The following is a 26,553-nucleotide window of genomic DNA, read 5'->3' on the forward strand; positions in this document are numbered from 1 at the left end:
AACATTGTATTTCCTCCTCATTATTATATAATCCTGGCTTGAGGACTGCATACACACACACACACACACACACACACACACACACACACACACACTAAAAAATTAAAATGGTTGCTGGGTGCTGGCTTCTGCCTTGTAATCCTAGATACTCAAGAAGTTGAAAGAGCCGGGCGCCGGTGGCTCACGCCTGTAATCCTAGCTACTCAGGAGGCTGAGATCTGAGAATCGTCGTTCAAAGCCAGCCCAGGCAGGAAAATCCATGAGACCCTGATCTCCAATAAACCACTAGAAAACTGAAAGTGGTGCTGTGGCTCAAGTGGTAGAGTGCTCGCCTTGAGCTAAAGAGCGCAGGGACGGCACCCAGGCCCAGAGGTCAAGCCCCATGACCAAAAAAAAAAAAAAAAAGAAAAAATCAGAGAGCCTGGGAATGTGGCTTAATGGTAGAGTGCTTGCATAACACGCATGAAGTCCTGGGTTTGATTACTCAGTACCACATAAACAGAAAAAGCCCAAAGTGGCAAAGTGCTAGCTTTGAGCAAAAGCAGCTCAGGGACAGTACCCAGGCTGAGTTCAAGAAGTAGGACTGGCAAAAAAAAAAAAAAAAGAAGATGTTGAGAGAGACCTGGGGCTTTTGACATCCGAATAGGATTGGTGGGAGAGGAATGAGTACTGTAAAATTAAACTTCGGGACTGGAAGTTGGCTCAGTGGTAGAGTACTTGCCTCATGCATGAGGCCCTAGGTTCGATTCCTCAGCACCACATAAGCAGAAAAAAGCCGGAAGTGGTAGAGGACTAGCCTTGAGCTGAAGAGCTGAGGGACAGCACCCAGAGTTCAGCCCCCACGACCAACAAAACAAACAAACAAACAAACAAAAAACCAACTTCAGGACTACTTTAGGAATAAAGCTCACTAACCCAACAAGAACTTTAGAACAACTTTAAAAGTTATTCTATGTCTAAGGGGTTTCTAGAAGTATTTGTGTCAATGGAGATGACTACCAAATCATTATAGTGTGGCTTATCCAACAAAAATATTATAAATGAGCTAGGCACTGGTGGCTCACACCTGCAATCCTAGCTACTCAGGAAGCTGAGATCTGAAGATCATGGTTCAAAGTCAGCCTGGGCAGGAAAGTCGGAGAGACTCTTATCTCCAATTAACCACAAGAAAACAGGAAGTGGTGCTGTAGCTCAAAGTGGTAGAGCACTAGCCTTGAGCTAAAGAGCTCAGAGACAGAGCCCAGGCCCTGTATCCAGCATCCAATCCCTACAATTGAAAAAAAAAATCAGAAATGAAAGTTTTCTGTTATTTATGATACTGTACCATTTATACTACATAAAGGGTAAATGTATATATGGGTGTATATACATATTTGTATATCTACAGTTACACATATAGTTACAGATATAGATATACACATAATCTCCATAAACAATGTTTACACACATATGTATATTTGGTAAAAAAAATTTTAATTCATGAAAGTGATAAACTTAATTTTCTGAGTGATACTTATCTCTGGGGAGAAAAAGATATACCACAGTACATATAGGATGAGTACAGAAGAGGCCTTTTATAGCTTCTAATATTTTGTTCTAAAAACAATATATGTAATAGCTCACACTTATAATACTAGCTACTCAGAAAACTTGAAGCCAGTCCTCACAGACAAATCTTAGAGACTCTTATCTCCAGTTAACCAGCAAAAAGCCAGAACTGAGGTGTGACACAGGTGGTAAAATGCCAGCTGTGAGGAAAAAAGCTCAATGAGGGCCTGAGGCCCTGAGTTCAAGCCTTAGTACTGGCATCAAAACCAAACAAAAATAGTTCTGAAACAAATTAGGCAAAAAGTTAAGATCTGACAAGCTGTGAGGCAATCCAAGCTTTTCTGCATGCTTAAAACATTTTAGTCTTTTCTTCTGATTTAAATACACTGTGTCCAACTTAGAAAATGAAAGTTTAGAAAAGTAAATGTAAAGATCTGCAATCCAGAACCCTACCACTCTTCTGCTGTTTTGTAAATTTTAAGTAATTGAGTTATACTTCTTTATAGTAAACACACACAAACAAAAAAAACCGTAAGTTCAGGGGCTGGGAAGGTGGCATACTTGCCTTGCATGCATGAGGCCCTGGGTTCAATTCCTCAGCACCACATAAGCAGAAAAAGTCAGAAGTGGGTGCTGTGGCTCAAATGTTAGAGGGCTAGTGTTGAACTGAAGAGCTGAGGGACAGTGCCCAGGCCCAAGAGTTCAGCCCTCACAACTGACAAAATAAACAAACAAACAAAAAACCCGTAAATTCAGATTCCTCTTACCTTCACTGTCTCCATGTGGGTTTGACTCAATTGTTGGATATAATGAAGCAGTTTCTTCCTCTCCTCCAACGAACTAAAATTATCCCAAGATAAATTTTAATAAACATTATTATCCTAGGAATGAACAGTGGTGCACAATCAGCTATTGTTTATCTACACAAACAGAAACTAGAAGGAACTCGAACATACCCCTTGGAGGAGGAGCTCCTGCTGAATCAAGGGAGAGGTCTGCCTTGGGCCCTGGACCTCTCTCTCAGGCTGATCATATCTAGAAGTCACAGGCTAAATATCAAATCTCAACTCACCATACTACTGACCAATTTTTTCCTAAACTAGCACTAGTCATCACTTCCTTGGAACCCTAAAAGAAACTAGTCATAAGGAAATTACTGATGAAAACTTATTAAAATAACCACCATAAGAAAGAGAAGAGGAGCCGGGCGCTGGTGGCTCACGCCTGTAATCCTAGCTACTCAGGAGGCTGAGATGTGAGGATCGAGGTTCAAAGCCAGCCCGGGCAGGAGAGACCGTGAGACTCCTATCTCCAATAAACCACCAGAAAACCGGAAGTGGCGCTGTAGCTCAAGTGGCAGAGCGCTCTCCTTGAGCTGAAGAGCTGAGGGACAGCGCCCAGGCCCAGAGTTCAAGCCCCACGACCGGACCCCCCCCCAAAAAAAAAAAAAAAAAGAAAGAAAGAGAAGAGACCACTATGATCCCAAGGAAGGAGTACAAATGCTACCAGGTAGCAGAAATACAATGAACCCATTTTGGTTACCATAAAGAGTTACTCAAAGACTTGACTATTTTTTTCCTGTCCTAATGATAGCATATCAAACTCAGCTAAATTCCATTAGCATTGCCTAATGCCTGTTTACATAATTAAATAATCTTTTGTGGAAGTATTTTCTTTTTTGTGTCAGTATGGGGACTTGAACTCAAAGCTAAGGCATGCTTCCTTATCTTTTCCCCTCAGCCAGAAGTGAAAGTATGGCTCAAGTAGTAAAGCACCAGCCTTGAGTAGAAAAAGCTAAAGAGCACAAGCCCTGAGTTCAAACCCCAGTACTGGTGGGAGAGTGAGAGAAAGCAAGGAAAAAAAGAAGTACCAAGAGGAGGTTCCTGATGATTTTGATCCAAAGGACACTTGCTGAAAGTCAGTTATACAAGAAGGTAATCTTTATCATCCACTTTCATTACCAGATCCTAAGCAATAGTACCATGAAGTAATTCAGTAATCCTTTATTTTGATTCTTTGGTTACAGTAACCATAAACAACAATTAACCAAATGAAATCGCCCCTAATACAGATCCTATTTTCTCACTGTTGCCAATTCCTCAAGGGAAACAAACAAAAACTCCATTATAAAGAATAGTAAATACCAGATACCCAAATGAGATCTTTAAAGTCCCCTGTCCTCCACTTTAATGTAGACTCTAGACCCTCTAGTCACACAGAGATGCCTATAGAGAGTTTGTGTTTGTGTGTGTGTGTGTGTGTGTGTGTGTGTGTGTGTAAATTTAAGGGCTAATTGTATGCTTTGACATTTTACAGACATGGTTACATTTCAGTCTTAAAACAGCTTTAGGGGCTGGGAATGTGGCTTAGTGGTAGAGTGCTTATCTAGCATGCATGAAGCCCTGGGTTCCATTCCTCAGTACCACATGAACAGAATAGGCTGGAAATGGCACTGTGGCTCAAGTGCTAGCCTTGAGCTGAAGAGTTGAGGGACAGTGTCCAGTCCTTGAGTTCAAGTCCCAGGACTAGAAATTAAAACAAAAACAAAAACAAAAAACAAGCAAAGAACCCCCACCCAACCCCCCCAAAAAAAGTTTTAGAAAGACCTTTAAATATATTCAAGATGGGGTTGTAGCCTTGATTATATTGCTAGTATATTTTTTCTTCCTATTAGTTCCTATGTATGTTTGATATGTGTGATTCAATTATTTTGAAACTGAAAATAAAAAAGTTGGCCACTACAAACTTGAAAGCTTGTTAGAAAAATCTTTTAAAATACAATTCCTTTGTAATATCAAATAGGATTGACACAGCAAAAACAAATAGCAAGCCAGCAGCTTGTAGCTCATGCCTATAATCCTAGCTACTCAGGATGCTGAGATCTGAGGATCACAGTACAAAGCCAGTCTGGACAGGAAAGTCCTTGTGACTCTCATCTCCAATTAACCAACAGAAAAGGTGGAGCTGTGGCTTGAAGTCTTGAGCAAAAAGAACTCAAGAATAGCACCCAGTAATAGAAAGCCCACAGATTAGGAGAAGATCTTCACTAGCCATACAACAGACAAGGATCTCATATCTAAAATATACCTGGAACTCAAAAAATTAAATCCCCCCAACAACAAATCTTCAAAGAAACAACTGCCCATATCTAGTATATGTATGAGTCAAGCGGAAAAAGTCAGATAATGTGATGTTAGGAAAATGAACCCTTAGATAGGTATTTTAATGTTTTTTTTTCTTTTGTGCATGTGTTTCTAACACATTTATAAGATTATTTCTTTGTTGCTTTGTATGTCCCTCCCCCACAGTATAACCCCCGCTTTCAATATATTTGATGTCAGTATAACTTGTGGAGGAGATGGGGAAAAACAAGTCGTTTAAAGATTCAGGTGGACCTGTTGCAACAATGAGAAGTACAAATTGTCATGTCAAAAACGAGCTTTACAATGTCGGTGGGGGGGGGGAGGATTGGGGGGGAGGGGGGAGGCTGGGAAAGGAGGTGAAGGGTAAAAAAAGGAGGAGGCTGCAATGCTTGGTAAGAAATGTATGCATTATCCTGCCCATGTAATTGTAACCCCTCTGTACAAGATGTTCACAAATAAAATAAAATAAAATAAAATAAAAAATAAAAAAAAGAAACAACTGCCCAATAAATAAGTGGGCTAAAGACTTAAAGAGAAACTTCTCTGAAGAGGAAAGAAGGATGGCCAATGGACACATGAAGAAATGCTCAACCTTCCTAGCCATAAAAGAAATGCAAATCAAAACAACATTGAGATACCACCTCACCCCAGCTAGAATGGCTATAATCAAGAACTCTAATAACAACAGATACTGGAAGGGATGTGGACAGAAGGGAACCTTATTGCATTGTTGGTGGGAGTGAAAACTTGTTCAACCACTTTGGAAAGCAGTATGGAGGTTCCTCAAAAGACTCCACTATGACCCAACAATCCCACTTTTGGGCATTTACCCAAATGTTCACAAACAAGACCACACTAAAGCTACCAGCATGACTATGTTTATTGCAGATATGGAACCAACCCAGATGCCCCTTAGTAGATGAATGGATCAAGAAAATGTGGTATATATACACAATGGAATTCTATGCCTCCATCTGAAAGAATGACATTGCCCCATTTGTTAGGAAATGGAAAGCCTTGGAAAAAATTACATTAAGTGAAGTAAGCCAGGCCCAAAGAAACAAAGGTCCCATGGATTCCCTTATTTGCAATAACTAGTATATGTCTGAATCAAGCAGAAAAGGTCAGATAAGTTGATGTTAGGGAAATGAACCCTAAGATATGTATTCAAATGTTTTTTTCTTTCATGCGATTATTTCTTTTTCTTTTCTTTTCTTTTTTTTTTTTTTGGGGGGGGGTCCAGTCATGGGGCCTGGACTCTGGGCCTGGGTGCTGTCCCTCAGCTCTTCAACTCAAGGCTAGCACTCTACCACTTGAGCCACAGCGCCACTTCCGGCTTTTTTCTTTTTGCTTATGTGGTGCTGAGGAATCAAACCCAGGGCCTCAGGCATGCTAGGCAAGCGCTCTACCACTGAGCCACCTTCCCAGCCCTCATGCGATTATTTCTTTTTTTTTTTTTTTTTTGTCGGTCATGGGCTTGAACTCTGGGCCTGGGCGCTGTCCTTCAGCTCTTCAGCTCAAGGGGAGCGCTCTACCACTTGAGCTACAGCGCCACTTCCGGTTTTCTGGTGGTTTATTGGAGATAGGAGTCTCATGGTCTCTCCTGCCCGGGCTGGCTTTGAACCGCGATCCTCAGATCTCAGCCTCCTGAGTAGCTAGGATTACAGGCGTGAGCCACCAGCGCCCGGCTTCATGCGATTATTTCTAACACATTTATAAGATGATTTCTTTGTTGCTTTGTATGTCCCTCCCCCACGGTATAACCCCTGCTTTCACTGTATTTGATGTCAGTATAATTTGTGGAGGGGAAGGGAAAAAACAAATCGTTTAAATAGGGATACAGGTGGACCCATTGCAACAATGAGATGTACAAGTCGTTATGTCGAAAACGAACTTTACAACTTTGGTGAGGGGAGGGAGGCAGATTGGATGGGGGGCAGGGTAAGGAGGGGAAAGGATGGGAAGGGGAAACAAAGGAGGAGGCTACAATGCTTGATAAGAAATGTACTCATTATCTTGCCCATGTAATTGTAACCCCTCTGTACAGTATTTTCACAATTAAAAAAAAAAGAAAAAGAAAGAAAGAAAGAAAAAAAAGACTAGCACCCAGGGCTCAAGTTCAAGCCACACAACCAACAAAAACAAAAACAAAAACAAAAAAACCCAAATAGCAAACAAGGGATTCTGTTTTAGAATACATCACAGACTGAGAATGAAGATAGTTACAGAGGCTGCAAGCTTATATCTCTCAAAGGTGAATAAAGTGTGTTTAGTGTTAATATGAATACTTATCATTCCTACCTTACTCCAAGATTTTCAAAAAGAGACTCATCGAGAAAGGGCAGGATCGAACCTGTGATTTTATTTTCTGTGAAATGAAGAAGAAAAAAACAAATACATTTACGGTGTATGTTTTTGATACTTTTCTACTTGAATCCACTGACTTATCGAGAACCTATTCCAGGCAAAGGACTGTGTGAGGTACAGTCAGCTCTCTGTATCCATGGATTCTACTTCTGAATGGCTAACAGAAAACACTGGGGGAAATAATGCATCTGTATTGAACATGGACAGACTTCCTTGTCATTATTCCTGAAAAATACGGTAAAACAAGTATGCATAACATTTACAATCTATTATAAGTCAACTAGAGATCATTTAAAGTATATACATATGAGCTGGGAATGTGGCTTAGTGGTAGAGTGCTTGCCAGAATGCATGAAGCCCTGGGTTTGATTCCTCAGCACCACATAAACAGAAAAAGCCAGAAGTGGTGCTGTGGCTCAACTGGTAGAGAGGCCCAAGCACAGCACCTAGGCCCTAAGTTCAAGCCCCAGGACTGGCAAAAACAAAACCAAAGTATATACATAGATTATAGGCAAATGTTATTCCATTTCTTATGGCTAAGATCTTAGCCAAAAGGCTAAGAAGTGAAGGGCTGGGAAGATGGCTCAGTGGTAGAGTGCTGCCTTGCATGCCTGAGGCCCTGGGTTCGATTCCTCAGCACCACATAAGCAAAAACAAAAAAGCTGGAGGTGGCGCTGTGGCTCAAGTGGTAGAGCGCTGGCCTTGAGCTGAAGAGCTGAGGGACAGCGCCCAGGCCCAGAGTTCAGGCCGCACGACTGGACCCAAAAAAAATAATAAATTGTCCAAAAGGCTAAGAAGTGATATTAGTCTGATTTTCCCAAATCTGTTGAATGCTGAAATTACAGGTATGAAGCATCGTGCCTGTAATTAGGCTCAAAGCTGGCTTATGTTTGTTCTTTTTTGCAATGAGGATTGAACCCAGAACTTTGTACACACGAGGGCAAGAATTTTGTCATTTCTAGCCTGAACCATACTTTTGATTTGCTATTTGTAAAATCTTTTTTTTTTTTTTTTTTTTTTTTTTTTTTTTTTTTTTTGTCGGTCGTGGGGCTTGAACTCTGGGCCTGGGCACTGTCCCTCAGCTCTTCAGCTCAAGGCGAGCGCTCTACCACTTGAGCTACAGCGCCACTTCCGGTTTTCTGGTGGTTTATTGGAGATAGGAGTCTCACGGTCTTTCCTGCCCGGTCTGGCTTTGAACCGCGATCCTCAGATCTCAGCCTCCTGAGTAGCTAGGATTACAGGCGTGAGCCACCAGCGCCCGGCATTGATTTGCTATTTGTAAAATCTTAATAACAAAACCAAGAAGGATTTTTGATAAATCAGGTAAACAAATTATTCATGTAAATTATTTGAAGAAAAGCAGACAGGAAAAAGTAAACCCTGACTAATTACTTGTGAGGTTATGCCAGGTTGTGCTTCCTGTTTTTAAATACCTAGAATTTGGGTGGGGGTGGAGAAGAAAACTTAAGTTATGGTTCGTAGAATTTTGTCTAAAGAGTACCCAAAGCTGGTGGCACAGCAAAAAGGTAGTGTGGCTCAAGCCATAAGTGAAGAAGTCCAGTGAGTTTGAGGGCCTGAGTTCAAGCCCCAGTTTGGCCCACATGTGTGCACACAAACATACACACACAGAGTACCCAAAGTATTGGGAATACCCAAAGTTGTTGTTCTGGGGCTTGAACTTGAGGCTTGAGACTGTCCCAGAGCTTTTTTGCTCAAGACTAGCACTCAACCACTTAAACCACAATTCCACTTCCAGCTTGGTTGTTTTGTTTTTGTTTTGGTAGTTAATTGGAGATGAGAGTCTCATGGACTTTCCTGTAAGGGCTGGCATTGAAACTTGAGCCTCAGATCTCCGCTTCCTGAGATCATAGGCATGTTGATTTATTTCTAACACCTCCTTGGAAAGCAACACAACACTTTGTGTTTTGAAAGCTGTATATAGCTGGATGCCAGTGATTCACACCTGTAACCCTAGCTACTCAGAAGCCTGAGATCTAAGGATCGCAGCTCAAAGTCAGCCCAGGCAGGAACATCCATGAGACTCTTATCTCCAATTAACTACCAGAAAACTGGAAGTGGCACTCTGGCTTAAGTGGTAGAGCACTAGCCTTGAGCTGAAGAACTGAGGGACAGTGCCCATGCCAAGAGTTCAAAACCCACGATCAACCAAAAAAAAAAAAAAAAAAAAAGCTCCATGTACATGTATGTTATATATCCATATGTATGTATGTGTATATATATATATATATATATATATATATATATATATACATTTAAATGTGAATATAAATTTACCAATCCACATAGTTAATTCTAGTTCTTCCTAACTTAGGATTCTAGAACTCTGGACTAAACATAAAAAACAAAAACCTTCATTCTGAAGGTGACAAGAAAAAAAAGAGGAAGTGGTTTTCTAATTTATAGGAGTGGCTCATGTGGTAGAGGGCTTGTGAGGCCCTGGGTTTAATTCTCAGTATACACACACACACACAACTGAAATAAAAATTATTTATTTGCCAGGCATTGGTGGCTCATGCCTGTAATCCTGGCAACTCAGGAGGCTGAGATACAGGATCGTGGTTCGAAGCTAGCCTGGCTAGCAAAGTCCTTGTGAGATTCTGATCTTCAATTAACCACTCAAAATCCAGAAATGGAGCTATGGCTCAAAGTTGCAAAGTGCTAGCCTTGAGTAAAAGATCTCAGGGACAGTACTCAGGCCCTGCCTGAGTTCAGGCCCCACAACTGACAAAAATTTAATAAATAAATCAAATTATATTATATTTTGTATTTGTCTTATGAAAAACAATTATTCAGTGTGTAAAGCCCCATATCTCTCTTTCCTCTCTCTCTCCTCTCTCCCCCCTTCTCCCCCCCCCCTCTCTCTCTCTCTCGGGTTTCAACTCAGATCCTACATTCTGTCCTTGAGCTATTTTGCTCAAAGCTAGTCCTCTAATACTTGAGCCAGAGCTACACTTCTGTTTTTATTGTTTTGGAAGTGGAGCTGTGGCTCAAGTGGTAGAGCACTAGCCTTGAGCTGAAGAGCTCAGGGACAGCGCCCAGGCCGAGTTTGAGCCCCACAACCAACCAAAAAAAAAAAAAAAAGACTGCTTTTATTGTTTTGTTTTGATAGTCAATTAGAGGTAAGAGTTTTAGACTTTTTTGCCTAAGCTGCCTTCAAACCATGATCCTCTGATCTCAACCTCCTGGGTAGCTAGAATTACATGTCAGCCACCAGCACTCAGATTTTGTTGTTTTTTTAATTGGTGCCAGAACTGGGGCTTGAATTCTGGGCCTTGCTTGGCTTTTTCACATAAGATTGACATTCTACTTCTTAAGCCACACCTCCACTTCTTGCCTTTTCCTGGTTAATTGGCCATAAGAAGCTCTTGGCATTGTCTACCCTTTCTGGCTTCAAACTTCAGTCCTGAGATCTCAGCCACCTGAGTAGCTAGGATTATAGGTGTGAGCTACCAGTGTCCAGCTAAGAATCATCTTGCATACTGAAAATAAAAAGAAAGCTCTAAACTCAGAAAATTGCTAGTGCTCAAAATCAAACAGAAAAATGTTTTCTTTTACTGGGAAAAGGACAGGCAAGTAGAGATAAGCAAAACCTTTGAAGGGAAGCTAGAGAAGCAAGAGGAAATAACAAGCAGGGTCTAAGAAGGTGGGGGTCTCACTGTGGCCAAGAGTGTCCCATAAAAAGCTAATCTGAGGGCATATCCGACTTTTTAGTGTTTGCTTAGGTTTGGAGACAAGCAAGAGCTTAGAGGCCTGTAAAGAAACAGGGAATCCTGACCAAGGTACAAGCAGGTACTTGGTCAGTTTTTAACACAATAAAAGCATGCACACTCTTCTGTTAGCATAGAGTAAGGGTTCTAGAGGACACAGATCATTTTGGAGGGCAATGAATCAATCTACAAAACTATCACACAAAGAGCCAACAACACAGACAATCACATTTGGAAGATAGAAAACATAAAATTATTGGACGCTGGTTGCTCATGCCTATAATCCTGGTTACTTAGAAGGCTGAGATCTGAGAATTGTGGTTTGAAGCCAGCCTGGTAGGAAAATCTCGGAGACTCTTATCTCCAATTAACCACCAAAAATCCAGAAGTACAACTGTGGCTCAAGTGGTAAAGCACAAGGCTTCAGTGAAAAAGCTAAGAGACAGTGTCCAACTTCAAGCTCCAGAACTGGCACAAAAAATAAAATAAAAAGAAAACATCATCTCACCTGTTGTCAGTCTTAATAAAAAGGAGAAAAGGTAAAAGAGAAGGGGAGAAGAGAAATAAAAGGAGATGGGGAAAAGAGAAGTAAAAGGAAAAGGAGAAGTAATACTCTATTACTCAAGCTACACTTAGGTTCTGAACCACCTCACCAAAGTTTACTGAATTTGCAAATCACAATCAGCAAAGAACCCAACTCCTATTAAACACACTGAACGATGGGCAAGAGTTAAATTTTATACCCAGAAAAACAATTAGTTTGAGTAGATGTCAAGTGGAAGATTGACTCAAGCTTAAAATTCAGTTTGCACAGCTCCCTGGGTGTGGTCAAGGAGAATGTGTGCAATGCTGGGGGTTCAGTCTCAACTGAAAAAAAAAAAGTGTTCATATTTAGGAAGCGAAATTGCTTACAAAGAGCCAAATATAATTATTACCCACAAACACTGAGCCCTTCTGGGATGCTATAGTAGTCAATGGAAATTCAAAGACTAATAAAAAGCCGGATGCCTGGCTGGGTGGCTCACCCCTGTTAATCCTAGCTACCAAGGAGTGTTGGATCTAAGGTTCACAGTTCAAGGCCATTCAGGGCAGTCTGTGAGACTCTTATCTCCGATTAACTAGCAAAAAGCTGGGAGTGGAGGTATAGCCTAAGTGGTAATCAACCTTGAGTGGGAAAAGCTAAGGGACAGCACCCTGGCCCTAAGTTCAAGCCCCAGAATACACACACACACACACACACACACACACACACACAGGCCCTAAGTTCAAGCCCCAGAATACACACAACACACACACACACACACACACACACACACATCCATACTCCTCTTTAGGGAAACCCCACGTTCAGACACACACACACACACTCCTCTTTAGGGAAACCCCACGTTCAGGTGTAGGGAGGGTGGAGACCGGGGCGGGGGGGGGGGGGTACAGCAACTTCCGAAGCTCTCTTGTGGCAAGTGTTTATGGCCTTGCGGTTAGCAGCCAGGGGTCTCCGGAGCCCGATGAGCCCGAGTGACAGCCAGCCTCAGACCAAGGTCTGGGGAAATCTTCCAGCTAAAAGGGGCGGACCTAATGTCTCCAGTCGGGGCTGAGGGGTCAAGTGCCTGAAGAAGCCTACCCGGTGGAGACCCACGGACACCAGCCCCTCCCGCGTTCACAGCCCCGCGCCCCCCCCCAATGGCTCCCTCCTTGGATCTCCTGCCCTGGAGCCCCCGCGTCTCCTCCGCCTCGGGGGGTTCTGTCCCGGAGGTTTCCCGCTGCAGGCCTCGGGACCCTTCCCGCCCGGGGACCTCTGCTCCGGAGGGGTGGCCACGGCCTCCGGCCGCCCTCTCACGGCGCCCCCGCCTCAGGTCCACCCCTCCGCTCGGCCCCTCGCGGGCGTAGGGCCCCCCGGCCCGGCCCCCGGCCCCCGGCCCGCGGCGGTGGCCGCCCCGCGCCCCTCGGCGCCGCTACCTCGGATGTTTCTCAGCAGTCCCGGTTCCTTGAAGCCTCTGCGCTCCAAGAAGGAGCACACCTGCTCCGGGTCCCAGGTCCGATGGTCGGGGTGGAGTTTGGATCCCGGCGAACAGTTAGTCGCAGCGGGAGGAGTATTCGGAGGGGTTCTGGGGCTGCCATCGCACCGGGGCCGCTTTGGGGGCTGCTCGCAGTCCGTTCTCCGCATGGCTCCACCCGGCGCCCAGCGCAGCACAGTCAAGGACCGCGGCGCCCGGCCTGCGCGCAGGCGCACTTATAGCCCGGCCCGGACAGCGAGTCCACTCCATATCGGGAGGGGGGGGGGGGGGCCGCCGGGCCCCGTGCGCAGGCGCAATGCGCACCAGCCCTGTCAGACGCACCACCTCGCCACCTCCCACCTCGGGGCTCATTACGCAGGCGCAGTAGCTGTGCAGGCGTCCTCAACCCCGCCCAGGCCTTCGGGAAAGGGCGGGCATTGAGTGGAGCTAGAGGCGGTCCTGGGGTGGGGGAGGTCTGGCCACACTCTGGGTTCGGGAGTTTCCAGGGGAAGCGGGGTGCCCACCCCCAGTGCCTATCCTAAGTCCTCCTTTTTGCCAGATTTCAAACTCCCTAAGGTTGTAAAGGAAACGTTGAAAGGCCAGGAGGCTGCCAAAGGGAAATGGGCCGGGGCTGGAGGACCTGGGAGACCCTGGGGTGACATTAGACCGGTGGCACGGTGGCGGTTCGCGTCTGAGAAGTGGCCCAGCACGGTCGTGCGGCGACAGGGCCCTGGGGATGCCTGTCTTTCGCTTCCACAGACACTTCCTTGTAAATGGAGACCGATCCTGTTAGAACTGAGAGGCGAGCGACAGATGAGGGCTCAGGTTTTATTGGGGGACAGACCTTCCGGGCTGCTCCACGGGGGAATGGGGCGGCTAGTGACCGGTGTGGGCGGGATGGAAGCAGACTTTCAGGGGCCGTCACAGGGGTCTCATCGGACCGCGGGAGTTCGGGAGAGTCAGTTCCTAGAAGGAGGTGTTAGGACGGGAATTGCGGGCGGGGAGGCTCGATCCCAGGCGGCCGGGAATGAGACTCTTGCAACCGGGGCGGAAATTTGTACGTCACACTGGGTAAACACCCCAGCATCGGGGAAATGGAAACCGAATTTTGTAAACAGGTGGGGACCTAGGGCCGGGACTTAATCTGCAAGCTGACTCCAGATCTTAGAGATCCCTGTTAAGAAGAACCCTCCACTCCTTTCTCCATCCCGGATCCCCCTCCCAGAAGAAGGGAAGCGGCTAACCTCATTTCCTAAAATGGACCAAAATAAAACCTCAAATTGGTGAAATAAAGTATTGGCAAGCAGTTCTGTTGTGTATCAGACACTGTTATGAAATCTTTACTCGTTTTGGCAGTATTAAGGATTGAACTAGGGATGAAGAACGGTGCTCCACCAAATGAGCCACCCTTTCAGCCCCCAATGATTTTGTTGTTGTTATTGGGCTTGAACTCAGGGCCTAGACGCTGTCCCTGAGCCCTTTTGATCAAGGCTAGCGCTCCACCACTTTGAACCACAGCACCACTTCCGGCTTTTTCTGCTTTGTGGTGCTGAGGAATCGAATCCAGAGCCTCATGCATGCAAGGCAAGCATTCTACCACTGAGCCACCTTCCTAGCCCTCCGCTTCCGGTTTTTTGAGTGTTTAATTGGAGCTACAGGCTGGCTTTGAACCTTGATCTTCAGATCTCAGCTTCCTCAGTAGCTAGAGTTCACCGACTTCTAGCCCCCAATTATTTCCTCTTCTTTTTCCTGCCAGTACTGTGGCTTGAATTCAAGGCCTGGACACTGTCCCTGAGTTTGCTTTTTTTTAATTTTTTAATTTTTGTAGGTCATGGGGCTTGAACTCTGGGCTTGGGTGCATGACATCGCTCTTCAGTTCTAGGCGAGCGCTCTACCACTTGAGCCACTTCTGGCTTTCTAGTGGTTTATTGGAGATAAGAGTCTCATTGACTTTCCTCTCAAGCTGGCTTTGAACTGTGATCCTGATCTCAGCCTCCTGAGTAGCTAGGATTACAGGTGTGAGCACTGGCACCCGCTTCCCTGAGCTTTTTTTTTGCTTAAGATTGGTGCTCTAACACTTGAGCCACAGACCCATTTCTGGCTTTTTGGTGATTAAATGAAGATAAGAGTCACAGACTTTCCTGCCTGGGCTGACTTTGAATCAGGATCCTCAGATCTCAGTCTCCTGAGTAGGATTACAGGTGTAAGCCACTGGCACCCAAGTATAATCCCTGCTTTTTACTTTTTCCGGACTTAAACTTAAGGCCTGGATGCTGTCCCTGAGCTTCTTTTGTTCAAGGATAGCACTCTACCACTTTGAACTACAGAACTACTTCTGGTTTTCTGGTTAACTAAAGATAAGAGTCTCTTGGATTTTACTGCCCAGGCTGGCTTCAAACTGTGATCCTCAGATCTGAGCATCCTGAGTAGCTAGGATTATAGGCATGAGCCATCAGTACCTGGTTAATCACTGCTTCTTGCTGCTGTTGCTGCTGCTTCTTCTGCTTCTTTTTTGTTGTTGTTGTTGGTGGTGGTGGTGGTTGTGAGGTTTGAACTCTGGGCCTGGGCACTGTCCCTCAGCTCTTCAGCTCAAAGCAAGCACTCTACCACTTGAGCCACAGTGCCACTTCTGGTTTTCTGAGTGGTTTATTGGAGATAAGAGTCTCATGTACTTTCCTGCCCAGGCTGGCTTTGGACCACGATTCTCAGATCTCAGCCTACTGAGTAGCTAGGATTACTGGCATGAACCACTGATGCCCAGCTCTAATCACTGCTTTTTTTTTTTGTCGGTCGTGGGGCGCTGTCCCTGCGCTCTTCAGCTCAAGGCGAGCACTCTACCGTTTGAGCCACAGTGCCACTTCCAGTTTTCTAGTGGTTTATCAAGAGTCTCACGAACTTTCCTGCCCGGGCTGGCTTTGAACCTGATTCTCAGATCTTAGCCTCCTTAGTAGCTAGGAGTACAGGCGTGAGCCACCAGCACCCAGCTAATCACTGCTTCTTAATGGGAGTTTTGATGTAGAGTTCTTTTCTATTAATCTAGCATTCCTAAATATTTTATATTCCCACAGACCAGGGGGAATGTACACAAAAAGCCAGGCTTAGAAAAACATGCCCAGGGGCTGGGAAGGTAGCTCAGTGGTAGAGTGCTTGCCTTGCATGCATGAGGCCCTGGGTTTGATTCCTCAGCACCACATAAGCAGAAAAAGCCAGAAGTGGCACTGTGGCTCAAGTGGTAGAGTACGGCCTTGAGCTTAAGAGCTGAGGGACAACACTCAGGCCCAGAGTTCAGGCCCCAGACAAAAGAAAAAAAGACAAATAGCCTATGTCTGAAAGTTTCCCTCCCCCCCCCCACCCCCTGGGGGGTGGTAGTGAGGGGGCAGTCCTAGGAGTTGAACTCTGGGCCTAGGTGCTGTCCTTGAACTTCTTTTGTTAAAGACAAGTGCTCTAGCACTTGAGCCACAGAACCACTTCCAGCTTTTTTTTTTTTTTTTTTAAAGTAGTTTATTGGAGATAAGAGTCTGATGGACTTTCCTGCTCAACTGGCTTCAAACTGTGATCCTCACATCTCAAGTCTCCTGAGTAGCTAAGATTACAGGCATGAGCAACCAGCGCCTGGCTTGAAAGACATATTTTTTTTCTTTTGGTCAGTTGTGGGGCTTGAACTCTGGGCTTGGACACTGTCCCTGCACTCTTCAGCTCAAGGTTAGCGTTCTACCGCTTGAGCCACAGTGCCAGTTCCAGTTTTCTAGTGGTTTATTGGAGATAATTTGAACCGCGATCCTCAGTTCTCAGCCTCCTAGTAGCTAGGATTACAGGCATGAGCCACTGGAGCCCGGCTTGAAGGACATATTTTAAAGTCAGAAATAGCTGATTTAAAATATGTATTTATAAGGCTCTTGGGACAGTCTTCCTTCCCAGCAAGGTTTCCATACCATCATCTATCACCAACAAGGAGATAGAAACAGGCTTTAGTTGCATCAATGTGTTTGTTCAAAGCAATTGCTTTTGAAAATTTTTACTGCCTGTTAAAAAACATAAGTATGGGCTGGGAAGGTGGCTCAGTGGTAGAGCGCTTGCCTTGCATGCATGAGGCCCTGGGTTCGATTCCTCAGCACCACATAAGCAAAAAGAAAAAAGCCAGAAGTGGCGCTGTGGCTCAAGTGGTAGAGTGCTAGCCTTGAGCTGAAGAGCTGAGGGACAGCGCTGGGCCCAAAGTACAGGCCCCACGACCAGACCCAAAAACAAAGCAAACAAAAAAAAAACATAAGTTCAAGCCAAGCACCAGTGGCTCATGTCTGTAATTCTAGCTACTCAGGAGGCTGAGATCTGAGGACTGCACTTCTAAGTCCCTAGCTTCAAAAGTCCATGAGACTCTCATCTCCAATTAACCACCAGAAAACCTAAAATGGTTCTGTGGCTCAAAGTAATAGAGACTAGCCTTGAGTGCAAAAGCTCAGCGATAGCACCCAGGCCCTGAGTTCAAGCCCCATGACCAACAAAAACAAAATAAAACAAAAGGACATAACTTAATGTCACATTTATTATTTTCTCCTTTTACTTTCTACGTGTCCCTGAACTTGTGAAAGATGTTGGGTATTTGCTCAATGTAATGTGGACAGTGACAGTTGAAAATCAAAGGCTGTGCTATCTCTGACTCCAAAGCTTACTCTTTATAATGGGCCAATTCCACTGGTGGTCCTACTCCACACAGCCATCCTATGATCTGGGAAACAACAGACCAGGCCCAGGGCTCTGGCCATAACAAAAATTAGCTACTCAAGCTTTCATCTTCTGAAGCTCATCTTGCCATGGTTAAGATTAGAAAGGACAGCAAAAGGAACTACTTTAAGGTCCACTTCCCAGTAATCTTAATAATCTCCAGCAATTTCTTTCCTGACCTCCAGCTGCCAGTAACTCAACCAGCCAACTTGTACAACTTTCTTTCTTTCTCTTTCTTTCTTTCTTTCTTTCTTTCTTTCTTTCTTTCTTTCTTTCTTTCTTTCTTTCTTTCTTTCTTGCTTTCTTTCTTTCTTTCCTTTCTTTCTTTTCTTTCTCTCTCTCTCTCTCTCTCTTTCTTTCTTTCTTTCTATTTAGTTTTGTTTTTTGGGGGGGATCTGGTTGTCCGGTCGCAGGGCCTGAACTCTGGGCCTGGGCGCTGTCCCTCAGCTTTTCAGTTCAAGGCTAGTGCTCTACCACTTGAGCCACAGCGCCACTTCCGGCTTTTTTTCTTTTTGCTTATATGGTGCTGAGGAATTGGAACCCAGGGCCTCATGCATGCAAGGCAAGCGCTCTACCACTGAGCCACCTTCCCAGCCCCTTTTTTATGGTTTTTATTTTTATTTTTTGGTTGGTCGTGAATCTTGAACTCTGGGCCTGGGCACTGTCCCTCAGCATTTTAGCTCAAGGCTAGTGCTCTACCACTTGAGCCACAGCACCACTTCTGGCTTTTTCTGTTTATGTGGTGCTGAGGAATCAAACCCAGGGCCTAATGCATACGAGGCAAGCACTCTACCACTGAGCCAACTTCCCAGCCCCTTTATGTTTTTATTTTTATTTTTTGCTGGTCTTGGGGTTTGAACTCTGGGAATGGACGCTGTCCCTGAGCTGCTGCTGCTTCTTTTTTCTTGTTTTGTCGGTCATGGGGCCTGAACTCTGGTCCTACGCCTGTCCCTGAGCTCTTTAGCTCAAGGCAAGTATTCTACTACTTAGCCACAGTGCCACTTCTGGCTTTTTCTGCTTATGTGGTGCTGAGGAATCAAACCCAGTGCCTCATGCATCCAAGGCAAGCACTCTACCACTGAGCCACCTTGCTAGCACGCTGTCCCTGAGCTTTTTTTGCTCAAAGCTAGCACTCGGCCTGCCCCTTGAGCCATAGCACCACTTCTAGCTTTTTCTGAGTAGTTTATTGGAGATTAGTAGCGTCTTCCATTATTTCCTGCCCAGGGTGGCTTCAAACTGTGATCCTTGGAAGTGGCACTGTGGCTCAAGTGGTAGAGCGCTAGCCTTGAACTGAAGAGCTGAGGGGCAGCACCCAGGCCCAGAGTTCAAGCCCCATGACTGACCAAAACAAACAAACAAAAAAACTGTGATCCTCAGATCTCAGTCTCCTGAGTGTTAGGAAAATGGAGGAGAAAGGAAGGAAACAGGCTAGACTCCATCCCAACAAGCTAGGACTGTTTATTGCCAGCGAGGGACACAGAGTTTCCCCAAGGTATGGAGGTTGTGTGAGGGGGAGGGTCTGAGCAAGAAGATAGGGGTGACATGAGTTTAGTATGGGGTTGGGGGGAGTGACTGCAGGTGCAGGGAGAGAATAGGGTATTTCCTTATCTAAGGTCCCAAGCTTTTAAAATGTTTAAACAGTTCTACATTTGTCTTGCCTAGATGGTTTGACCTTCACCGCATAGATTTTAGTCTTCCCACCTCTTAACCCTTTCCTGGCCTCACAGCTTGGCCTCAGAGCCATATAGGCTGCCCACAATGGAATGTTTACAGCCAGGCTCAGGTGGGATTGCCCTGCCTGTGTCAGGCAGTCTACACACATCTTTGGTGGCTTGCCTGGTATTTGTATGAACCTGGGAAAATAGGGTGGGAGTTAGTCCTTCCTTGAGTAGCTAGGCTTACAGGTGTGAGCCACTGTGCTGGGCTTGTGCAGCTTTAATTCACATAATAACCTTCCTTCCTTGACTAGGTATATTGTTAGGCTTATTATAACCACTTAACAGACAAGGAAATGAAACTCAAGGAGGTGAAAAGCCTTGTTGGGTTATACACATGTATTCAGTGCTCTGGAATTTGTACTTAAGCCTTGAAAATCATTGTTATTTTTTCTGTATTTTGAGCTGGGTTTGTTGCTTTTAAGTGGTTGATTTCACCTGTGAAATCTTAGGTGACTATAAATGACAGCATTTGGAATGTTTTGAGAGTTGGGATGCTCAAACATAACAAAAGACTAGACTTCCTACAGGAGATTGGTGATCCCAGGTAAAAATAACTTAATCAAACCTTTGAAAGTCATTGCTAAGAGTTAATTACATTTTAAAATATTTATTGGTGCTGCTTAAGACTAGTGCTCTACCACTTGAGTTACATACAGCTCTACTTCCAGCTTGGTGTGTGTGTGTGAATTGAAGACTCTCATGGACTTTCCTGCCTGGGCCAGCTTTAAACAAGTCTTCAGATCTGCCCTTACCCTTACATAGATAGGATTACAGGTATGAGCCACCAACAGGTGCCACTTATAATTTATATTTTGTGGGTATTTTTTTTTTTTTTTGTCAGTCATGGGGCTTGAACTCTGGGCCTGGGTGCTGTTCCTCATCTCTTCAGCTCAAGGAGAGCGCTCTACCACTTGAGCCACAGCGCCACTTGTGGTTTTCTGGTGTTTATTTATTTATTTATTTTTTAATTGGAGATAAGAGTCTCAGGGACATTCCTGCCTAGGCTGGCTTTGAACTGTAATCCTCAGATCTTAGCCTCCTTAGTAGCTAGGATTACAGGTGTGAGCCACTGGCGCCCAGCTTTATAATTTATATTTTAGACATTGGTTCCTAAATTCGAACCATAATAGTATCAACCTGAGTTATGCCAACATGGGTATGCTTGGTAAACCTAAACTAGAACAGAAGGGGAATTTGTATTGGTACAGTTAGCTAGACTACAGCTATTAGAAGAGCTTTTAGAAGCCAACACTGCAGACCTTGGTACTCTGCATACATACATTCATGTGAAATTCTAGAAAAGGCGAAACTATTAGTGACATGAAGCAGACCAACTGTTGGCTGTGAACAGTGGAGAGTATGTGGAGAGGTCAAAGTGCACGAGGAAACTTAATAAGATCATGTTATCAGCAAATAGGAATAATTTATTTCCCTGTTTGAAACATTTTTTTCTTTTTCTTGCCTCATTGCTCTGGCTAGGAATTCTAGTACTATACTGTACAAAAGTTGGGAAAATGGGTATACCCTGTCTCATTCCTGACTTTAAAGGATATGATTTCAGCTTTTTCTTGTTTATTGTTGGCTATAGATTTGTCATATATAGACTTTTTTTTGCTTGTCAGTCATGCGGCACTATCCCTTTGCTCTTCAGCTCAAGGTGAGCGCTTTACCACTTGAGCCACTTCTGGTTTTCTAGTGGTTTATTGAAGAGTCTCACGGACTTTCCTGCCCGGGCTGGCTTTTAACCGTGATCCTCAGATCTCAGCCTCCTGAGTAGCTAGGATTACAGGCGTGAGCCACCAGCACCCCACATATATAAACTTTTTAAATTAAAGTATATTCCTTTAATTCCCAGTTTCTTTGAAGATTTTATCATAAAAGGATGCTGAATTTTGTCAAAGGCTTTGAGAAGATCATGCGATTTTTGTCCTTGGTTCTGTTTATGTGATATATTATGATTATTTCACATACATCCTCGCCTCCCTGGAATGAAACTAAGTTGATCATGGTATATGATCATTTCATTATGTTGGCTCACATTTTCACTCCAATGCCTTGAAATAATCTTCTTTATATGTCAAAATAATCAAACTTATTTATATATTGTCATTTAAAAAATTGAGGTGAAATTCATTTAACCACTTTAATATGTATAATTCAATGGCTTTTAGTAAATTTATGTTAGGCGGCTATCACTATATATATATATATAAATATACTATATATGCATATGTATATGTGTGTGTGTGTACATACATACCTATATAAGTATATACGTATGTATGTTCATTATATATACACTCAAAGTTGCAAAATATTTTCATCATTCCAAAAGAAAGCCCTGTGCTCACTAAGCAGTAACTTCCCATTCCTTGTAGACCCAAGAAACCCCCAAGAATGTGAACTTTCAAGCTGCACTGAGAAATTTTAAAGATATTTTGAGAACCAAAGATTTGCTTCTAATCACAAGCATAGTTTTTTCCAAAAATCATTAAAATTCTAATTTTATTACCATTTATGTACATTGATACAAATATTAAAAATTGATAAAAACATGTCCAAAGCTTCCTAGTCAATGTACAAATACTCATTTATATTTTGTAATTAAAAAATGAGAAAAATACAGTAGTTATAGCTACATAAACGTATGTACAAGATTCAAGACAGACTTTGTTATTTGGCTTATAATGTGTAGATACTACACAAAAAGTAAGGATATAAATTTTCAAAAAAGTAGGATGTGACCAAAATTCCTTTTAAAATTTAAAAATACAATTGCTGATAATGTTAATCATTGTTAGTCATATCTGAGACTATTTAAATTAGCTAGAATTAGGTAAGTTAAACATTACTATTTTTTTTTTGTAGTGCTGAGGATTAAACCAAGGGCCTCACAAATGCTAGTCAACACCCTATCATTGAGCTACATACACCCTTTTCCTCAACATCATGCATCTAAAAATTGCAGTTTGCATTTAAAATATATATTCAATATCATCTTCTCAAAATTAATCACTGATCTAGCCCGGCGCTGCGTGGCTCATGTCTATAAGGCTAAAACTCAAGAGAACTGAGAACTGAGGATTGTGGTTTGAAGCCAGCTGGGGTAGAAAAGTCAAGAATCTTATCTCTAACCACCAAAAAGCCAGATGTGCAAGTATAGCTTAAGTGGTAGAGTATCAGCCTTTAGCATAAAAGCTAAGGGACACAGTGCCCAGGCTCTGAGTTCAAGCCCCAGAACTGGTATTTAAAAAAAATAAAATAAAATAAAAAAGGCTCATCCACATCCTTCCAATTCTGGAAACACTAGAAGCGTTTGTTGAAAAGCTGATTCTTTGGAAAGCTGAGTCCCTAGTAGGTAGAAAACACCTTTGGAGAACCCAGTGGTGAAATCCCAATAGGAATATTTGGGTTACATTAAAAATATAATAAAACATTGTAGAGAAGTAATAAGCAGCTATTTTAGTGATATATATTAAAATGATAAAGCATGAGGTGGTTTTAATGGAAAGCAACTCAAATGTTTTTGGGAATTAAGACAATGAATAATTTTATGATGGCCTCAAAAGCAGTATTTTACACATTATCATAATGCTACATTACTAAAAGTTAAGTTTTTAATAACTATTAAATTCTTTTCTACAGGCTTGAGAATCAGCTTCCTATTTTGAGAATTACATGACAATATAATCATATATAATTGTTAATACTATGAAAAACTAAAATTGTAGTTGTTTAAAAAAGAGAAGCAAATCCCTCTTTTGTTGGTTATAACACCAAGCTAAGAAAGTGCTCAGGACTGGAAATCAAGAAATGGGGCAGTACAAGGCTCAAGGAGAGGAAGAAGACAAGGGGTCCAGAGAGCCTAGAATGGAGTTACCACAATTGGACAGAGACCAGCTGAGCTGATGCTTGATCTATGTACTGTGGGAACCAACTTGACCTTCAACAGTAACTGAAAATCCAAGTATTTCAGAGCATGCTTAGCAAGAATAGAAATTTTCTCTCACATTACAAAGCACAAAAGGAGATATTCAATTATTTTAAATGAGCTATAATTTATGAATTTTCTTCTTTTTTTGTTGGTTGTGGGGCTTGAACTCTGGGCCTGGGCGCTGTCCCTCAGCTCTTCAGCTCAAAGTGAGTGTTCTACCGCTTGAGCCACAGTGCCACTTCTGGTTTCTGATGGTTCATTGGAGATAAGAGTCTCAAGGACTTTCCTGCCCAGGCTGGTTTCCTGCCCAGGCTGGCTTTGAACCACAATCCTCAGATCTCAGTCTCCTGAGTAGCTAGGATTACAGGCATGAGCCACTGGTACATGGCCTGAGTTTTCTTCTTAATTCATCTTAAAAACTAACCCAAGGAAGAAACATTAAAAAAATAATCTTATGACAGTATTTATAAAGGCACTTAGCATATTCTTTGCAATCTAATTCAAAGCACATCTTTGTCAACTAACTTTTGGAGTAATGTTTTTTTAATGTATGTGTGTGTGTGTGTGTGTGTGTGTGTGTGTGTGTGTGTGTGTGTGTGTGTGTGTGTGTGTGTGTGTGTGTGTGTGTGTGTGTGTGTGTGTGTGTGTGTGTGTGTGTGTGTGTGCGTGCGTGCTTTGTCAACTAACTTTTGGAGTAATGTTTTTTTTAATGTGTGTGTGTGTGTGTGTGTATGTGTGTGTGTTTTGTTTTTTTTTTTGTCGGTAGTGGGACCTGAACTCTGGGCCTGGGCACTGTCCCTCAGCTCTTCAGCTCAAAGCTAGCATCACTTCTGTTTTTTTCTGCTTATGTGGTGCTGAGGAATCAAACCCAGAGCCTCATGCACGCAAGGCAAGCACTCTACCACTGAGCCACCTTCCCAGCCCTAGTGTGTTTTGTTTTTTTGGTGGCTGTGGGGCTTGAACTCTGGGCCTGGGCATTGTCTTTGAGCTCTTCAGCTCAAGGCTAGCACTCTAATACTTGAGCAACAGCGCCACTTCTGGCTTTTTCTGCTTATGTGGTGCTGAGGAATAGAACCTAGGGCCTCATGCATGCAAGGCAAGCACTCTACCACTGAGCCACCTTCCCAGCCCTAGTGTTTTGTTTTTTTGGTGGCTGTGGGGCTTGAACTCTGGGCCTGGGCATTGTCCTTGAGCTCTTCAGCTCAAGGCTAGCACTCTAATACTTGAGCCACAGCGCTACTTCTGGCTTTTTTTGCTTATGTGTTACTGAGGAATAGAACCCAGGCCCTCATGCATGCGAGGTAAGCACTCTACCACTGGCCCACCTTCCCAGCCCTCCCTGTGTGTTTTTTAAAAACTCTTAATTTAGGGATTTTTTTTCTATAACCTCATGATAATTAGCATCTACAAGACAGAAAGTTTTGAAGGACCAAACCCAACTTTCTACAGAACCTAAAAGTGCTTTCAGCAGAAACAGGAACATTAGTGGTTTGCTCTTTCACTAACAACATCCTGCAGCCGTTTGAGTAAAACATCATCATTTTCTTGGCAGAGGCGTTTAGAAGGGGATTCTGCATCTCCACTGATGGCTATGGATCGCTTCTTGGTTCTATGCTCACCTTGTCTTATCATGTTGTTGATCTCTTTCAAACTCTGGAAAATGGAGAATGTGTATAAGTAAATAGGGGAAAGAGAAAAAGCAATGGAAAAAAAAAGTCAACAAAAAACCAAGTTAAGCCGGGCGCTGGTGGCTCACGCCTGTAATCCTAGCTACTCAGGAGGCTGAGATCTGAGGATCACGGTTCAAAGCCAGCCTGGGCAGGAAAGACCGTGAGACTCCTATCTCCAATAAACCACCAGAAAACCGGAAGTGGCGCTGTAGCTCAAGTGGTAGAGCGCTCGCCTTGAGCTGAAGAGCTGAGGGACAGCGCCCAGGCCCAGAGTTCAAGCCCCACGACCGACAAAAAAAAAAAAAAAAAAAAAAAAACCAAGTTAACTCCTTCCTGCCTCAAACTCCTACTCAAATCTAAACATTGGGCTAGTGATTATTATTTGACTCTATATCAAACTAATAAGGAAGATGGCTAGAACTAGCCTTTTTGGGTGGTTTAGAAAGATGAATGTACCATATACCAATAGTTATTGGAAGTGTAGTAACCTGATCAGAAACGGCAAAAGCATCAAGAAACTAATATTAGACCCATGTAATTGTAACCCCTCTGTACAGTATTTTCACAATTAAAAAAAAAGAAACTAATATTAGAAATAGAAATTCTGATGCATAACCTTTTACCTTCTACACTTTAAGGGAGGGTCCAGCAACTCATGTTTTTTTTTTGGGGTCCGGTTGTGGGGTCTGAACTCTGGGCATGGGCACTGTCCCTCAGCTCTTCAGCTCAAGGCTAGTGCTCTACTACTTGAGTCACAGCGCCACTTCCGGCTTTTTTCTTTTTTGCTTATGTGGTGCTGAGGAATCGAACCCAGGGCCTCAAGCATGCAAGGCAAGCGCTCTACCACTGAGCCACCTTCCCAGCCCAGCAACTCATGTTTTAGTGGACATTTCTGATGATTTTGGTGCTCCTTAAAGTTTGGGACCCTCTTCCTCAAAAATAATACTTTTCATGGAGAGAATGATGGAAGTGGTGACACTGATCAAGATGCATTATACTCATAATCTGACTAATTGAATGGAAACTCTTTTGTACAACTACTTAAAATAATAAGAACAAAAGAGTAATGCTTTTAAAACTTTAATGCACTTATCAATGATCTAAGGGAATCTTGTAAATGCAGATTAAGATTTAGTAGAGCAAGTGTTGGTGTGGGATTCTTTATTTCTAACGTGTTCCCAGGTAATGCTGATGTTTGTGAACCAGACTTAGTAGCAAGGTTTCAGAGAACTGTTTCCTGCTGTGCATCATAGTCATGTATAGAGTTAATTTAGAGTTATTTAGAGTTCCAGACCTGCCTGCTAGTACTCTAGTAATTGAGCAGGTCTGTGGAACATGCATCTGTGTTCAACAGATTCATGTTGAACTGAGTCTGTTGAAACCATGTGGTTCTGACTCATGGTTTTAGAATCACTGCCATAGGCCAGGTGCCAGGTGGCTCACTGCCTGAAATCCTAGCTTATCAGGAAGCTGAGATCTGAGGATCACAATTCAAAGCCAGCAAGAAATGGAAAGTTAATGAGATTCTAATCTCTAATCAACCACCAGAAAACTGGAAGTGGCACTGTGGCTCAAGTGGTAGAATACTGGTATTGAGCTGAAGAGCTCAGGGACAGTGTCCAGACCCAGGGTTCAAGCCCTACAATGGACAAAAATCAAAACAAAACAAAAAGAATCACTGCCTTAGAAGCTTTGCATGCCCAATTCAATCATTATATTTTTGATAAAG

The 26,553-nt window shown here is 43.4% G+C and overlaps 2 protein-coding genes across 3 annotated transcripts in view; both read right to left on the bottom strand.

Moving 5' to 3' along the window:
• The window catches only part of Samhd1 (SAM and HD domain containing deoxynucleoside triphosphate triphosphohydrolase 1), a 43,550-nt gene extending 30,538 nt beyond the window's left edge, over positions 1–13,012 (bottom strand). The window contains exons 1-3 of one of the 2 annotated variants that reach the window (XM_070007255.1): positions 12,746–13,012; positions 6,993–7,059; positions 2,316–2,388 (exon numbers count right to left, since the gene is read on the bottom strand). In XM_070007255.1, coding sequence (XP_069863356.1) covers positions 2,316–2,388; positions 6,993–7,059; positions 12,746–12,953 — 348 coding nt within the window. In that variant the 5' untranslated portion in view covers positions 12,954–13,012. The remainder of the gene's footprint in view (positions 1–2,315; positions 2,389–6,992; positions 7,060–12,745) is intronic. The other variant, XM_070007254.1, reaches the window with a different exon arrangement.
• An 8,442-nt stretch (positions 13,013–21,454) lies between these two features.
• Rbl1 (RB transcriptional corepressor like 1) overlaps positions 21,455–26,553 on the bottom strand; it is a 67,271-nt gene continuing 62,172 nt past the window's right edge. The window contains exon 22 of the mRNA XM_070007262.1: positions 21,455–24,807. Coding sequence (XP_069863363.1) covers positions 24,637–24,807 — 171 coding nt within the window. The 3' untranslated portion in view covers positions 21,455–24,636. The remainder of the gene's footprint in view (positions 24,808–26,553) is intronic.

This window comes from Dipodomys merriami, unplaced genomic scaffold (assembly GCF_024711535.1).
Source record: "Dipodomys merriami isolate MVZ:Mamm:240054 unplaced genomic scaffold, mDipMer1.0.p SCAF_7, whole genome shotgun sequence".
Lineage (NCBI taxonomy): Eukaryota > Metazoa > Chordata > Mammalia > Rodentia > Heteromyidae > Dipodomys > Dipodomys merriami.